The sequence below is a fragment of the Euprymna scolopes genome, chromosome 10 (genome assembly GCF_053919585.1).
Source record: "Euprymna scolopes isolate OS-2025 chromosome 10, ASM5391958v1, whole genome shotgun sequence".
Classification (NCBI taxonomy): Eukaryota; Metazoa; Mollusca; class Cephalopoda; order Sepiida; family Sepiolidae; genus Euprymna; species Euprymna scolopes.
In genome coordinates this window covers 118,301,955-118,320,641 of record NC_136491.1, presented here as the reverse complement: position 1 = coordinate 118,320,641, position 18,687 = coordinate 118,301,955, and the positions used below count along the sequence as shown (strand labels likewise).

Genomic DNA, 18,687 nt, shown 5'->3' with positions numbered 1-18,687 from the left:
CTATACAAAAAAAAAAAAGAATTTGTTAAACTTTGTGAAATATTTCGATTCTATGGAGGCCAGGTGCGAACGAACACCCCATAATTTTATTATACCATATTTCTTTAAACTGGAACATAATTATAAAAGTATACTTACGCAGATAGATATGAAGCCTTTATTAAAGTTTGTGCCTATTTCCATTCTATGGAGGCCAGGCGCGAACGCAGACCCCACAATTTTATTATACCATCCCTATTTAAGTTAAAACATACTTATCAAAGTATTCTCATGTACATCTATATCAAAAACACTGGTAAACCTTTTTTTTATTTTAATTTTTTATTTCCATACTTTGTGGACCAGGCGCGAAAGCAGACCCCACAATTTTAATGAACCACCGTTCTGCCAGATCAAACATACCTATTCCTGTGTCTCGATACATCTTCTATCATTATATGGAATCAGTTTTTAAAATAGTCAACCATATAGGAGCCTATTCGTGACCACACACACATACACACACACACACACACACACACACACACACACAGATTTATATTATAGATATATGCTCTCGCAAAATGATCTGGCATATTTGTTGATCAAAAAATAACAAATATATTTTTTAATGTACATAGAAAGCTATTTTGTTTTAATTAGATCAAAATTCATTTATTTCTGTATTTATGCATTTTTTAAAGAAAATGTTCCCGGATTATTTTATTTCTTTACATGGTGATATTGGTTGGTCCGCAAGATCGCCTGATCTAAACCACTTCGATTTTTTCTTGTGTGGATATTTGAAAAGTATTCAGCCACCACTCTCGATTTCTTGAAGAATTAAAACGAGCTATTCGATCTGAAGTTGCTGCTATTTTAACCAAAATGATCAATCGAGTTATTGATAACATTCGTGAAAATCTACAATAGTGTGTGAACAATGGGAAACATTTGACCAATTTGAATGAAATAAAATGGCATTCTACGTACATTAAAAAAAAAAAAATGTTTTATTTAATTGTTATTTATTTTTATTTATTTGACTAGCAAATGTGTCCGATCATTTTGGGACCAGACCCTTTAAGAACTCGGTTCTTAAAATGTTGAGCACTTTAAGTTGTAATTAAAGTCGGTTAGTTAAGCTCATGTGTGCAGATCATGATTTTATTATCATAAGATCACTCTAGCCATTTAAATATTTATATAAATGTTAGTTTCAACTGTATTTCTTGCTGTTAACGTTGGCCGTGTGGTTTGTTCCTTATTAATGGAGTCAGAGATGGCTTCATGGCCGGGTTCGAATCTTCCGACCGGCTGTAATCGTAACTCCCTGCACTGATGATTCTTGAAAGGATGAAACACTAGTATCTAAGTAGTTTTTTTTATTAAAAATAATTATGATTATAGTAATCATATAATTCTTCTTGCAGATCCTAAAGTGTAAGCTTTAAATTTGAAACATTTTCTAGAATCGAAATCATAAATTTTGAACAAAATTTGAGTAAGGGTTCAAGATATAAGGTTTAGTAACGTAGTATTTTTTTCATTTTCTTCAACGGACATAAAAGTGGTGGAAAATGTTCTGTTCAAGGAGTTAATTTTACTCATTATGGGGCGGATATTCTCCTGGTTTTCTGTATTTCAGAAACCCATAAGATCCCTATCATAGACGTTTAACTTTGTAATGATATGGGTTTAAGTTGGCAAATTAAAGAAAAATTGATGCTAGGTTCGGAACTTCGGTCGTGTAACCTTTATTTTCATACACCTTTCAAAACGGTATAATCTATATATTAATGCCGTAGTACCTTTTACGTCCGTTCATGCGCGTGTGTCACAGTTTCCAGATTATACATTATTTGATCGGAAGATCCTATTTATTCAAAAGGAGAATAGGTGATAACATACTATGGACATTAAGTTAATATATAGACGCTAATTTGACGCTCGTAATATGTTATCACATCCTATTCTCTTCTTTTTTAATAAATAGGATCTCCCGATCACCGATGATGCAATGTAAAAAAAAAAAAAAAAAAAAAATAAAAAAATAAAAAAAATAATGTTGATTTTGGTCCATACATGAAACTAAAATACACTTTCTTGGTTTTCTAGCTAGGATCTAAGAGTAGTGTGTTCTTTCAAAAGATGGTATGATATCGTGGGGTCGGTCTCCGTTCGTGCCGGGCAGAAATACGGTAGAAATATGCAACAAACTCTTATAAGGATATTGGAGATAAACCGTAATAACCAGATATATTATGCCATTAAATTAACCAGATTACTTAACTACTTTTACAGTTTTTAAAGAAAGGGGCTACAATAATATCGCGGTGTCTCCATTCACGTCGAACGTCCACAGAATGCCCAGCAGTAATATATTACATTTTAAAGATGCCGCTGTGGAATCTCCACATGTCCCGCTAGTATTCATAATTGCGTTGGGGATATTTTTCTGTTCAAACTACATAGAATTAAAAATACATAGAAAATATTCGAAACTTAAAACCTCAGTCGCGTGTACACAAGAGCACTTCGCTTTGATTAATATCGAAGCTTACAATGCTTTCCCTTAGGAAGGACGAACCGGCCATGTGACGAGTATCCTAGCAAGTAATTAAATAAGTATTACGGTCACATTTTGAGGGGTCTATAATTATGCTAAGATGTGTTTAACAACGGTTGATGTTATGTAATAAAGATGAGTTACAGGTCAAAGTAATAGAGGATTTTATAATAAGGACATTTAATAAGGTTGTTGAATGTGAAACTAATTTTGAAATGGAAGGTACTTTATTGCAAGTATTTTTAAGGAACTAAGGAAGGCGTGGTGCAAAGAACCACCCCAAATATCCGCTTGAACGATATATACGTAAATCGCGATATATCCGAACAGTCAGCGAGGTGGACGATGGTTAAGGGTTTAGGCTTCTTACCATCGGGGCCCGTTTCGAATCTCGCTAGGTTCAACCACTCTGATGAGTCGTAGACGATGAAACACGTGTCAGTGGATAATTATATTTTAATAAAAATAATATATATGTCGCTCTCCATGTGGGGGGTACCAAATTAGTTAAAGGGAAAATTATTCCCAACTCGCATTTAGGTAAAACTTCACTTTCGTAAATAATTGAATTCATTCAAAACGTATCGCAAAAACAAATAACACACACACACACACACACACACATATATATATTTACATGGGGGTCACCACTTATCAAGGCCCGAAGGCCACTCAGGGATAAGGGTTATTGCGTGTACAGTAATCAATGAGATAGTATTGTAGTAATCATTAGTATTGGAGGTTTGATAATGTCTTAAGGGGGCGGTTTGTCAGGAGTTTGTTTATGTTGGACTTGAAGACATCCAAGTTGTAGTCAGGTGGAAAACAGGCAAACGGAACAGTTCTACTGGCGTGCAGTTCTAAGAAAGAAGCTTTGCTCATGGAATCTACGTTTGGATTTAGGCACAGAGGGGAAAATTATTGACAGTAGTTTCAGCCAGACGGATGTTTCTCGTGAAAGATTGGGGAGGGGGGACGAGAGATTGGAGCTCAGACGAGCACCTGCCATGGAAATAACGATAAAACAGACAGGCTCGCAACGTCTCTTCTGTGGGAGAGAAGTTGCAGGGAAGAGAAAAGGGCATTCCCCACTAAACCACGAAGTCTATTTTGTACTCTGTCAAGGCAGGATAGGCTGTTTTTAGCAACTCCTGCCCAGATATGGCAGCAGTATTTCATCCTTGGACGTACTTGGTTTTTATACAGATAGAGAATTGCATCAGTAGTGAGATATCTTCTGGAGCGGTAGAAGGATCCCACCATTTTCCCAGCGTCCTTGGCAACAGGCTTGATGTACGTGTTCCATTTCAGATCAGGAGTAAAGGTCAAACCCAGAAGCTTGTCAAAACATGGAGCCTCCCCAAGACGAGAGCCATCCATTTGTATTGATGCCAGATTGGGATCAGAGCGTTGATGATGTAAAGATAGAAGCTTGGTTTTGGATGCATTAAAAGTGACCAGCCACCTCTTCCCCCACTGTACCACGCGCTCAAGATTAGGAGAGAGAATTTACGGCCTTTGATGTGTCGCCATAGATGGTCGTCTCATCAGCATAGATGCCAACGAATGATTTAAGTATGTGTTTTGGGAGATCATTGATGTAGATCAGGAAGAGAGTTGGGCCCAGAATAAACCCTATGAGGGACTCCAGCATTAATACTGTGGGCTTCTGATTTCTGCCCATCAACCACTGCTCTTATGAACCTATCGGAGAAAAATGATTTAATGATTGAGAAAACATTTCCACTGATACCGTAGCTGGAAATCTTGTGAAGTAGGCCCTTATGCCATACCTTATCGAAGGCCTTCGATATGTCCAGAGCAATTGCCCTGGAAAGGAAGCCTTTGTCAAGAGTATCACTAATCCTATGAGATATATATTAGTCATTCACAAACACTGTTTCATTGTGTCGAAGTTCTTCAATGGCGGTACCGTTTGCACCCATCCCAAGCCAGCAATCGAATCTTACAGCGATCTAGTTGATATATAATATATATATAATATATATAATCATGTAAAAAGTATTCAAAATTGATAAATAATGAATTTAGAGGTTATTATGCTCAGTATAATAAGAACAATATATATTTTTATTAATATAAACAACGGGCACACACATAATATATATATATATATATATCATTCAAACACGGCAGTGTTTGAATATATGGTTAAGTGGCAGTCTTAGTCATTTAGAACTGCTTTAAAGCTTCACCGCTCACTCATTTTTGATCAAATTAGAAACAATTATTACAGTTTATCGATCACCTTCTCAACTATATTGTGAAAAAAAATTTTTTCAATTTTTGTTCAGTAAAACAAAAGTTACGAATTTTCTCTTGTTCAAAATCGTAAAAATATGTAAGGAGGTGAGCGACGTTTTTTATGACTGATTTCCATAGCAACCACGTTGCTTCAGCGACGACTGTTGCTACTAATTCAAAAAGAGAAATGACCAATGAAACAGAATGAAAACCTGAAAATGAAATAATTAGGGGGATTTTATAGAAAGCAGACGAGTGCCATACATTGTTATTACATATGTGTTTATGGGAGCAAAAAATAAGACTGAAATTAAACAAAGGACAAATAAATTTACTGGAAGCCTGGAAAATCATGGATTACAATAGAAAAATGCGAGCATGAAAAGTGCTATGGTTATGCTTAAACATAGAAAAGTAAAGGACTAGTTGTTAAAACTAGAAAAGAAAAAACACGATATTCTAGTAAGAAATATAAATTTGTAACTTACAATATTGCAGTATTCAGATTTTTTAAAAAATTCAATTTATAACATTTTATAACCAATTCTTAATGCTACAATATTTTGTTATAAATTTATATTTTTTACTAGAATATCTTGTCCTTTTCTTTTCCAGTTTTAACAACTAGTCCAAGCTTAACCATATTACTTTTCATGCTTGCATTTTTCTATTGTAATAGATATATATTTATTAATATTTACAGATTTACATGGTCGCGACACTCGACATGCAATAATGGAAATAGTATTCTGACAAAATAGAGAAATAAAAAGGAAGACACAGAGTTATCTGTTCATCAACGTTTCGTCTTTATTTTGAGACTTCCTCCGGGTGAATGAAGTTAAGAAAACAAAACGGTAAAAAAATTTTTTTTTCAAATATTTGTACTGGTGTTTTGTTTTCTTAATCTCATTCATCCAGAGGAAGTCTTGAAATAAAGACGAAACTTTGAACACATAACTCGATTTTTTTTTTAATTTCTTATATATATATATATATATATATATATATATATATATATATATATATAATCGGTTTTATTAGATTTCAAAGTGCAAGATTTTATTCAGATGAATACCAATAGTTTTTTTTTTTCCAAACAAAACTTCGCCACATTTCCAGATCTGTTTCTTTCACGGGGAAACAACCAAACAAATAAATTAAAACAACCCGCATCTAATCCATCTCCAGCTGTGGAAAGTTTAGGGGTCGTTATTTATTGTAGGCTACCGCCTTATCTTGTCCTTGTTATATGCCATCTTGTATAGTCTTGGATATGCTCTGTTAGATCTTAACAAATATCGAGCTCCTGTTTCAAAAATGATTAATTTACATAAACAATAGAAAGTATATACAAAACGTACATCTACACACACACACGCGCGCGCAAGTATTGAATAAAATTATCGTCTCTAATAAAAGGGGCACAAATAACCTTATTTATTCGTTTATTTGAGGTATTTGGAAAATCTAAAATATAATCCTATTAACATCTTCATCGTTAATCATTTATTTGTCAAACAATTGGTCCATAACACTTATCGCAGTCTATCGCTTAGATCAAGTGTGGTCATTGACATAATGATTTTTCTGGTCACCCACTTATGATCTTAAATAACAATGATAAAAAATGACAATAACAATCAAACGACTAAAGAGCAAATCCTATTTCGAAGTGAATCGGGTGCAGACCGTCGCGGTTTATTTTGACTTTAAGCGATCCCGAGCGATTATAGTTTTATACCGGGTCTCCCGTCTCGGTGGAAGTGGCCGATTTATGTTTAGGTGTGTATTCGTGAAAGCGCTTAGAAATGCGACATGAACGAACACAGAAAAGGGGTTTCTAACTTGTATAAAGTACTCTTTTTCCCCGTTCGTCCAGCTTTCCCTTTTGTCATTTCTTCCTTTTCCGTTGACGTTGAAATAGTAGTCACTCATATCACTAATGTTGTGCTACGTCCACACAATCAGAGCATGGCGCCCCTAAAAATAAATAAATAAAAATGTTATTTCACATAAATATGCAAACTCAAGAATTAAAAAAAAAATGTATTGATTCCCTGCCATTTGTTTTTACAGAATTTTATGTGAACTAATTATATCTATTTTTTATTTTGCTTAAATTTAACTGGCATTGAAAACTCACTTTTCCTGATTCAAACAATGAGTGCAATCGGATGAAAAATATCGAATCTAGATGTCTAGCCATACTGATGAGTTGTAGAGGACGAAACAGCTGTCTATGCATGAGAATTACGATCCGTTAAGTACGTTAGATCTATCATCAACTGAATAGATGAAAAGTTACATCTTCCAGAGCTCAAGCAGAGTAGACAAGTTAAACGAAATTAATCCATGATCATTTACATATGTTGCAAGAATCCAAACGATAATTTGTGCACAATTGTTTCAGAGACGATATCAATACACTAGCAGGCCCTCCAACGTTGCCCGATCGCAATATACGCTTAAAATATGAAATTTTAATTCATGCAGACTACGCAATTATTATAGAGACCATTCTCTATCGATTATTATATTTAACCTAATATAGAGTAGTGAGACTAAAACTAAATATATATATGTATATATAGACTTAGGTGCCATCAGCTAGAATCGAAACCAAAATCTACAATTCTCCACCCGTATCTCTTAGCCCCTGAGCGATGCCCCCCCCCCCCACACACACATATATATATATATATATATATATATATGGTGTCCGTAAAGTTACTATACATGCTTGATTAAATAAACCTGTAAAAAAAATAAATATTAACTATTAATACAAATATAAAACAATAAGACTGTATAGTAACTTTACGGACACCCTGTATATATATATATATATATACATATATATATATATATATATATATATATATATATATATATATATATATATATATATATAATTCACTTGTCATTCCGATTTTAAAAGATGGATTTGCCCGATCGTCGAAGACAAGATTCAAGCAGGTAAAAGTGCACCTGTCATCGTCTCATCATCGTAGACAAGATGCAAGAAAGCAAGCAAGGTTCAGTTTTATAATTATATACATAGATATAATACAGCACAAATGAGAGAGGGGCTAAACAACAATTTAACAGCATCATAACCAATTGAGTTTTACATTGAATCGACGGATAACTCACTTTCGATCAAGGCACTATTGCGAATCGGACTTATATATGTGTGTGTGTAAGAGAGAGAGAGAGAGAGAGAGAGATGCAACTTATTTATCATTCTGAAGCTTTATCTAAAAAGATATCTAGTCATTTGAATGTGCAACTTCCGCTGTTTTAATTCGTATGTTTTCCGATTTCAAGAAAAAATTCATTTTAATTTGTCGCATATATTTAGAGAGTGGGAGAGAGGGTGATTCAAACAGACACATAGGCGTGTCACCGTCAACAGCTGTTTTGCTTTCCACACCTCATATAGTTTTTCGCGAGCGCCCGCCATTTACGATCGCCTCAAAACTCTGCCCCTTCTTTTTCATTGGAATGATTTCTAAGTTGGCTCCGCCCACTTGTCGTGATTCACAAAATGTGGGAAGTCGAAATATATGGAAAAACTAAATGGACATCCGAAAAAATAAAAACGGAATGAGGGTAGATAAATAAACAACGCTGTGGACACAGGTAAAAAAAAAGATTAATTTGCCTCACATCTATCCTTCTGTTGGTTTTGAGATATATTTATAATTGTTTGTTTCTATCTCGTATATTAGTATATTCTGCCTACCCACCTTTCTCAACATAATAGGTGTAATATATATATATATATATATATATATATATATATATATATATATGGTCCGAATTGCATGTTGTCTACGTGTATTCCTTTTTAATATTTATAAATATGTATGAATAAAAAATCATTACGAAAAATATATTAATGTTTATATTTTTTTTTATTTCCTGCGTGTTGACGTGTAGGAATACAAAAGTCTTTTGAAAAAAATAAAACAAGAATGTTTCCTTCAAAAGTACATAATTTTCGACCAATCCTTCGATCTTCATTCACACTGAGGAAGATCGAAAGGATCGATCGAAAATTACGTGCTTTTTGAAAGGAACATTCTTGTTTGTTTTTGTTTTTTTCAAAAGACTTTTTGTATTCCTACACGTCAACATACAGGAAATAAAGAAAATATATAAACATTTATATAGTTTTCGTAATGGACTCTCCTGTTGATTTCGACCTAAGTTGTTCGGAAATCCACACATGAGTTGTTCATACTGGTGAAGGCTTTGTGTAGAACCAATCACACTTATTGGTATTACTGCTAATCTTTTTCGATGCAGATAGCTGCCACAAGATAAAGCAGTAGACTGCAAGTTTTTACCTTAGTGTTTCCTTCTGCTAGAAGAATGTCTTAACGAAGACTGAGGGGTGCACCTCACCTCTCCCGGTGATTTAATGCGCTCCCATATACCAACCTGGAAATTGCTACGACTCGGCGCGGTACATACAGTGCCTAACCTTCCCAAATGGTCACCCATATGGCACTAGCCAGGTTCATTTTTGCTTAACTTCGGTGATCTGGCGAGAACCGGTGTGTCAAGGTGTTTGTGCCGTGTCTCTCTCTCATATATATATATATATATATATATATATATATATATGTGCGTTGAGGCGGCGTTTTTTCATTTAAGCAAGCATTGTTAAAAAGAATAGAAAGAACGGCTAAATTATAACATTAAAAAAATCAGTTTTTCTTTGGATCTTTTTTGTTTTAAGAAACGTCTGTGATACATATGGAACTTATATTATTTTTCTTTTAGCATAAAAATAAAAATCGAAAAAATAAAAACAAAAATGTGGAATTAAGTATAATGCTTCTTGATAATTTTATCAATGTCCTCTCTCTCGCTCGCGTGTGTGTGGATATGGGAGCAATACATTTGATGTCATAAATAATCAAGTAACAAAAGAACTACGTCATTGAACCTAGACGACCTGTGAGCCATGGATTGTTTATGGATGCTACACGGACAATATTGACCCGGAAAGTCTATACTACTACACTTTACTCTTTCTGTCCTCGGTCAGTGGAGGAGAAATCCTTCTGGACTGAGGCAATTTAAATTTTTTGTTCCTATCCAGAGTGCCCCTTTTGGGAGCTAGATTTTATCCACATTAAAAACCTTCCTTGTCTAACTCTTCCCTCCTGGAGAGGTCGGGGATTTGATAATATTTATTACAAATAAATGTGTGTGTGTGTGTGCATTTCCCTACCAATAACTTTGCCAATTTTCGGTCTACAGACGCGAAATTCGACATAAGGAGTATTGAGATTTGGAAAAACCTTTTTGATCGGGTTTCGGTCAGAAATGTTGCTGTTAAAAGGTCAAAGTCCAATGATTTGACCTTTAAGAACTCTACCAAACTCCTCCGCCAATTTTGAGTCTAAACACTTGAAATTTTAGATATAGGTTACTTGGATATGGATCTAACTTTATCATTTGATTTGAGCGAAAAACAAATGCTAAGGGGTCATAATTAGGGCCAAAATGAAAAAAAAATTGACCTCTGCCGTCTCCACCAAATTACTCAGCCATTTTTTGGTCTAAACATTTGAAATTGTATATAAAGTGTATCCAGACATAGGACAAGCTTTTTAATCATTTTTTTTCTGAAAATTTGGCTTCGATGGGGTCAAAGTTCAAAAGATCTTACCTTTGCGGTCTCTAGCAAACTAATAAGCCAATTTTTGGTCGAAACATTTGAAATTTTACATAAAGGGTATTCAGACACGCAGCAAGCTTTTTAATTTTTTGGGTGAAAATTTGGCTGGCAAGAGGTCAAAGTTTACAGAGTTGACCTTTTCAGATTCTATCAAACTCCTCCGCCAATTTTGAGTCTAAACTCTTTCAATTTTAGATGTAGGTATATTGGACATGGGTCAAACATTTTAATTTGATTTGAACCCAAAACAAATGTTAAGGGGTCAAAATTAGGGACAAAGGTAAAAAAATTGACCTCTTCGGTCTTTACCAACTTTTCTCTGCAGTAGTTAAGGAAGCCTATTATATAGAGAGGTATTACCGTACATATTCACACATTTTAATATATACAGATGCATATAAAGTTATGAACAGTACGTAGGGCCCGAGCAAAGCCGGGCGGAACTGCTAGTTTAATATAAAACTAAAATATCTGAATTTTCAAACGGAAAGATATGCCTATGTGCTTCAAAGGCCGTAAACGACCAAGTTCTCTCTGATTCTCTCTCCTCAGATCTTGATCACGTGGTGCAATGGGGAAAGAGGTGGCTGGTTAATTTTATTTACTGCATCTAAAACCAAGCTTATATCTTCCCATCATCAACGCTCTGATCCTCGACTGGCATCAATCGAAATGAATGGCTCTCGTCTTGGAGAGGCTCCATGTTTTGACAAGCTTCTAGGTCTGACCTTTCCTCCTGATCTGAGATGGAACACGTACATCAAATCCGTTACCAAGGCTGCTGGAAAAGTGGTGGGATAGTTTTACCACTTCAGTAGATATCTCACTGCTGATGCCATTCTCTACCTGTAACTACGTCCAAGGATGGATTACTGTTGCCACATCTGGACAGGGGCTGTTAGAAGCAGCTCACCCTGCCTTGATAATTCTAAAATATACTTCATAGCCTAGTGGGGGATACCCTTTTCTCTTCCACGCAACCTCTTTCCTACAGAAGAGACTATGCGAGCCTGTCTCTGCTTTATCATTTTTTTTTTTTATGGCAAGAGCTCGTCTGCGCTCCAATTTATGGGCTCTTCCTGCCCTGACTTTCACGAAAAACACTCGTCTAGCTGAAACTACTATCAATAATTTCCCCACTCGCTATCTGTGCCTAAACCTAAACATAGATTCCATGAACAAAGCTTCTTTCTTAAAACTGGACGACTGTGGAACTCTTTTCCATTTCCCTGTTTTCCAGCTGGCTACGATATGTTTGTCTTCAAGTCCAACGTGAACAAATTACTGATGAGCTATCCCTTTAAGTAATCCACTTCACCAAACTTCCACTAACGATTACTACATCTTCCCTTTGACTACTGTACACTCATTAACCCTTATCCACGAGTGGCCTCCGGACCTTGATAAGTAGTGACTACTTTGTAAAAAAAAAAAACATAAAATAAAAATAAAATACCGTTCCTAAACTCTTTAATATATTTCAAAGAAATTGCTATTGGGTGAATATTTATTGATTTCTGTACCTATTGTTAAAATTTCTTTAAAATTTGCACTATTTGTAGGAAACTACATCAACAAATGTGGCCAATATTCCCGAGAGTTTCATCTACTGCTTTGCTTCAAAATTCATAATGATCGGCTTTTCGTTTAGGAATAAAGTCTAAACATGCCCCCCCCACATAATTTATTATTTTTATTAGCTACTTTTGTGTTCAACATCACTTTCTAAGTAGTGAGAGTTACCTCTTTGCACGCAAATGCTTGCATTACCTCGTCCCATTAACGGGATTCCTATTTTATTTGTTTTTATAATTTTGCACATGAAAAGTTATATCTATCTATATATCTATGAAAGTGTCTGTCTGTGTGCCTGTCTGTCTGTGTACATTTCCCTACACAATAACTCCGTCACCTTTCAGTCTACAGACTCGAAATAGTGAGATTTGGGGAAACCTTTGTAATCGCTTTTTCGGCCAGAAATTTGGCTGTTAAGGGGGGGGTCAAAGTTCAACGATTTGACCTTTGAGAACTCTACCAAACTCCTCCGTCAAATTTAATTCTATTACGACCACCGCCAAACCGGAAGTGACGTAGGTTTAAATTAAGGCTAGACAATCGAAAAGAGGGGATGATTTTCGAAAATATCGGTGAAAAAAGCGACCTCTCCCTGTAGAAAAGTGCTTAGTTAAGGGTGAAGAAATTAATATTTTTAGCCAATTTTTCGGTATTTGTTGTCTAAAGGGTCGAGCTTCAAAATGATACTGATCTCGTGAAAATATATCGCCTCTGTCGAAAGTTTTAAGCAGACATGCAAACATACATAATTTATATATTGGTAGCTCAAATTTTCGACCCAAACCGATTAAAAAAAACTTGTCCTATCTCTGAATACCTTTAATGTAAAATTTCAAATGTTTAGACCAGAAAATATCTGAGTAATTTGGTAGAGACCACAGAGGTCAAATTAAAAAAAAAAAACTTTGACCCCCATATAATAACCCCTTAACATTTATTGTTTTGGGCTCAAATTAAGTTAAGTTAGATCCATGTCCAAGGAACCTATATCTAAAATTTCAATTGATTATACCCAAAATTGGCAGAGGAGGTTGGTAGAGTTCTCAAAGGTCAAATCGTTGAACTTAACAGCCAAATTTCTGGCCGAAAATGGATTACAAAGATTTTCCCAAATCTCCCCACCCTGTGTATCAAATCTCGAGTCTGTAGACTAAAAATTGACAGTTATTGTGTAGGGAAATGTACACACAGACATACACACACAGACACTTTCCCTTTTATAGATATATAGATATTATATAAAAATAATCAGCTAGGATATACGAAAAAGACCGAAAGGCTAACAAGTGAAACATATTTGAATTATAAACATTAACGGTCTGTACAATTGTACAGAAAAATTAAAAGGAAGGCGCTTAAAATTTGATAAAACCGTTTTCAGCATAATTGTTCAGATCTCAACAAATACCTAACAACAATTTTATCTTTTCTATAAGTCTTTGTCTATGGTGACTTTTGCCAAACGCTGTATAGTTTGATGGAAGGATACATAAAATAGTAATGCGACTCACGCGATGCTTTCATTTTGAATTTCGTATTCGCCATCCGGTGTTGCCCAAGACAAAGCCCCCCCCCCCTCACGTCCCATGAAACAAACGAGTTACCTTTCGGGTCTAATCGCTAATAAAAAGCCGGTGACAAGTCAGCATGGCCTGTAAAGACTAGAAGCAAAAGTTGATTCAACTCCGTGTGAATCGATCAAGAATTTATGAGTAGCAAATGGCTCGGGGCTCCGCTGTTGCTGTAAAGTAGGGAGGAAGGCCGGGATCAAATGACGAAGTTGACGTGTAACTATAATTGTTATTTATTTATCGGCCACTAAAGGCGTATTTCGTTAATATCTCATGATTTCTGTTTTGTAGCAATGACGCTGACTGATTCAGGGCGAGGCGCAGTGTCGTGTTCGAACTTGAGCCGTTAGACACGGGCCATCGCGTTTAAATTCAAGATTTAGCTTCTAACATTTAATTATTTAATGTTTATTTCCCTCCCACAGAGCTATGATGTGACACAAGAATCGGAAAGAGGGATTTGGAAAACTAGCGCAATAAACAAAGAGCATTCTGCCCTGTAATATATATATATATATATATATATATATATCTCAAAGATGACGTAAATATCATAAAAACAATGCAACTACTCTCCGGATTTTTTCAGATTTCAGTAATCCTATCAAATTTATTTTTAAAGTTAATAATTTTGGGAAATATTCAAAAATTGATATAATAAGCATATTGTTTCTGCGCTACGAAACAAGTACTGTCAAGAATTAAACATTTTAACATGCTAAAAGAAATAAACGGTAAAATCTCGCCCCTTCACTGTTGATGTCCTTAAATGGCAGGAAACTTTCTATTCTAATAGTTTCTTCTCTCGTATACCTTCCCTGCCTGCTTCCCTGGCTGTACTGATATGTAGAAATTTAAATGTAACATAAACAAATATCTTGTTAATCTTTCCTAGAGATGGCCCCAAATAGTAGTCCCTTACATCCAAGTGGCGATATGCTTTGTAAGGGGTGAACATGAGCACACAAAAAAAATTAAAAAAAACCCGAGGTTGAAATAATACAAAAAACATATTTAGCTCTATTAAAAGCATTGGGCACTGTTTCCCCTGTTTTTTTTTGTTTTTTTTTTTTACCAAAGATAGCTAACAATATATTAGTCCTCGCGTAAAAGAGCAGGACACAAAATGTTTTAAATAATAATAATAATAGAATAACAATAACAAAGACTTTCGCTGGCGAGGACTACTATTGACCGTAACCAGTTATACAGTCCTTTTGAATTTTTCATCTCTATTTTTCTCGTTATGTGCTGAATATTTGTTAATGACACCTATATGAAATATGTTCCTTATTAAAATTTAAAGATTTTCTGTTCTGAAAGAAGTTTAAAAACATTTAATTTAAGTTATTTTAAAGTTTTTATTTTAAAAATTCAAATTTTCTCTGTATTACAAAGAGGGAGTTGAAAAAAATGAGTTGTGGTGGGAGAAATACAAACTAAAACAGAATATTCAGCCCTGTAATAATACAAAGAGGCGGTTGCAAAATGAGTTGTGGTGTGAGGAGAAATACAAACTGAAATAGAAAGGAGGTTTAAAATATAATCTTAAAAAGATAAGATACAAGTTAGAAAAGCATTTCATCCAAGGCATGAAAATTGTTAAACAAAATATTTTTTACTATAGGCTTTAAAAATAAAGGTACAAGATTCAATTTGAAATTTATCTTCAAAGTGCACTTTTATAAATTTTACAAAGTAAGGTATAAAAATTTAATTTAAATTGAATCAAAAAAAATTACCTTGGATTTATTTTATGTAATGTACATTTTGTTGCAATTTAAAAACATTATCTTTCATCTAGCAATTAATGATATAGATATAAAATTTTCAATGCTTCTTTTTAAAAAGTGCAACAGAATGTACATTACATAAAATAAATCCAAGGTAATTTTTTGATTCAATTTAAATTAAATTTTTATACCTTACTTTGTAAAATTTATAAAAGTGATAAAGATAAATAAATTTCAAATTGAATCTTGTACCTTTATTTTTAAAGCCTATAGTAAAAACATTTTGTTTAACAATTTTCATGCCTTGGATGAAATACTTTTCTAACTTGTGTGTGTGTATATATATGCATGCTAGACGGAAACCTTCTTTCGCGCCAGTGTCCTCGCTTCTTAAGAGAAGCAAATTATTTAATATTTCTAAAAGCACTTTGTTTCATTATAATCAGTTATTATTTATTGTTTATTACCATTTTTTATTATGTATTATGATTATTTCCTTTTTTATTTGAAAACAGGTCGATTGGTTCTATCAAAATGTTCACCGGATAGTGATCCGGGTAGGGACTATGATGCTAACTGTAACAGCATGCATTCAAGAATCGGTGAGTTGCATCTTACGTTTCTTTAATCGAGTTTTACACGCGAATTATGTATAGGTAATCGATCAGAATTATGATTTCCTTCAGTTCCTTTTGTTTTTCTTATATCTGAGAGGGACAAAAAACAATAACGGTCTGAATGCATTATATAATGAGACAGTAAGGCCTTCGTATCCTGACGGGCGGGATGGTGATTGATTAAATAGTGAGCAGCAAAACTTGCTGAATTACTGATAGACCCTTGGTAAAACTATCACTACGATAAATAACGGAAGTCAAGGCGTAGTCTCTTTCTTCAGCAAAACTTGAAAAGGTGTGAGGCAATCGCTCGTCCCAGCATCGATAGTGAGGTGGGATAATTCATGATGCGATTCATGAGATATATATATATATATATATATATATATATATATATATATATATATATATATATATATATATATATATATATAATATATGTGTGTGTGTGTGTGTGATATTATATACTTCTGACAGCTAAGTAAATATAGAAAAACGGAGCTGTTAAATCATATGATATGGGATAAGAAAAGAAAGTAGCAAACTTAGTTGAAGTCAGTGTCTCTAATAATGCTGACTTAAAAACAGAGCTGAGATGAAGAAGATAACGAAATACATGAAAGGAAACTGGAATCTGAGGGAGATCTCCACCATTCCAATAATTATTGGAATGGTAGCAACCGGTCTTAGGAACAAGAATCTCCAAACCTTCCTGTTGAATCTACTCAGTAGAATGAAGTGCACTTAATATGACGGTTAGCATTAAAAAAAAAAAAATTCTTGGTTAGAGTATTTAAAACAGCGGGTGAATGTCTAGCATCCAATAGGATGTTCCATCTATAACAAAAAGAAAACAATAAAAGATTGAAAAAAAAAGGGATTTAATTGGATCAGCAAGAATAAAATGAGCCAAGCATATGGAGTTCTTTATTCTGGCGAGCTATGGCACGTTAGGGCTTACTGGAATGTCTTAAAATATTTCTAACTGTTTTCATTGATGTTTACGAATACGTCACGATTTTTCTTATAGCACAGGTGAGACATCTGGCGCGAACTGAAAAAAGCTAAGACTGAGAACGACGATGTACTTGTGTCTTTTATCGTCCTGTCGCAGTTAAGATTTTTTTTTTTTTTTTTTTTTTTTTTTTTTTTAACTTTTCGACTTAGTTCCATCTTAGAAAAACTAACAGTTTTCCTTGGGCAACATTTTGAATAATTGTACCTATTTACTATGCCTCCCCACGGGACAGAGTTAGACATCAGGGTCGTTTTTTAACGTGGAGAAAAGGTACAAAAATAAAAATTGTCTCAGTCGTGAAGGATTTCTCCTCCGCCGAAAGAGAACAAGAAATGGAAGTGCAGCATCTGAAGAACAAATACTACACTTTGATCTTGACCAAGTCATCCAACACCAAAGTAATAAAATAACGCTATTTATTATTAAAAATAGCCAAAAAGAATTTTGTCTTTCAAAGTGCGTCATAAAATGACGTCATCCAGCGTATGCTCAGTGTCGAATCTTGATTCAGAATGGAGTCGCTATTTATTAACAATATTAAACCTCAGCTTAATTGGTTTATTAATTTATTTATATTTTCACAATCACGTTAAAAAATTAGTTAATTATAGTGTATAATGATTGATTTTTATCAGATTTATTTTAATTCGGTTACTTACTTTTTCTTCAAACTAGACACACAACACGTGCGTTTATACCTGACCGATTTCATTCGGTCGCTTTTGAGATGGACAAAATTGTCTATGTACACGGAAGAAGTAGAAAAAAAAAATAAAATAAATAAATAAAAATAAAGAATGGGTCAGTCGGTCAGCCGTATGCTTATATCGTTACATTTTCAATTTTCAGTTGTAAATTTTTATGGGCTGAAAATTTTATTCGTTACTTCATTTGACGCAAAAGATATTACGCTGAGTAAAAAGTATTTTATTTTTTCCATGAACTAGCGAGAAATATTAAATCGAATGTAATGATTTTTTTTGTTTTGATAAAATTGAAATAAAAAGTTTAAATCCAAATTAATTTATATTCCTCTATTGTGCCTTTTCTTTTTTTAATTTACATTTCCCTCGTTATTTTGCTGGCCAACCAGAACGAACAGCCTATTTTCCTCTGCTTGTATGACGTCTCATCTATACATCGGAATATATAATCGTGATGAAGCATAAAAGAAAGAAAATATATTCGTTACGTCCAAAGTACATAAAAAATGTATTTAGTCGCCTAAAGAAACACAAATAACTATAAAACACATTGGAATGTTTAGAAATCTCTTCACAGTAGTTAAAAAATAAACAATTTGGCTTCCAATTTGAATTTCATGGTAATTACATTATTGTATACGTGTTTACTAGTCTCGGCCATCAAAGATGTGTTATAAAAAAAAATGGTTGTAAAATGAATAATGGATTAATTGCAATTAACTTAAAATAGACATTAGATATGAGATAAGTTGAATCCAAACTAGCCACGTTGAATATACGTAGAAAACTTTAGCCACCGGGTCAATAGCGGATATATAATCTACGCATGTATAAATTATATATATATATATATATATATATATATATATATGTTTTATTTGTGTGTGTGTGTATATATATATATATGTATGTTTTATTTGTGTGTATATATATATATATATGTATATATATATGTATG

General features: G+C 33.8%; 1 protein-coding gene across 3 annotated transcripts in view; it reads left to right on the top strand.

Moving 5' to 3' along the window:
• Positions 1-18,687, top strand: part of LOC145286240 (nuclear receptor subfamily 2 group E member 1-like) — a 103,555-nt gene that overhangs the window by 29,827 nt on the left and 55,041 nt on the right. For all 3 annotated transcript variants that reach the window (XM_080135058.1, XM_080135059.1, XM_080135060.1), the window contains one exon: positions 15,906-15,992. In XM_080135058.1, the coding sequence (XP_079991184.1) occupies positions 15,977-15,992 (16 nt within the window). In that variant the 5' untranslated portion in view covers positions 15,906-15,976. The remainder of the gene's footprint in view (positions 1-15,905; positions 15,993-18,687) is intronic.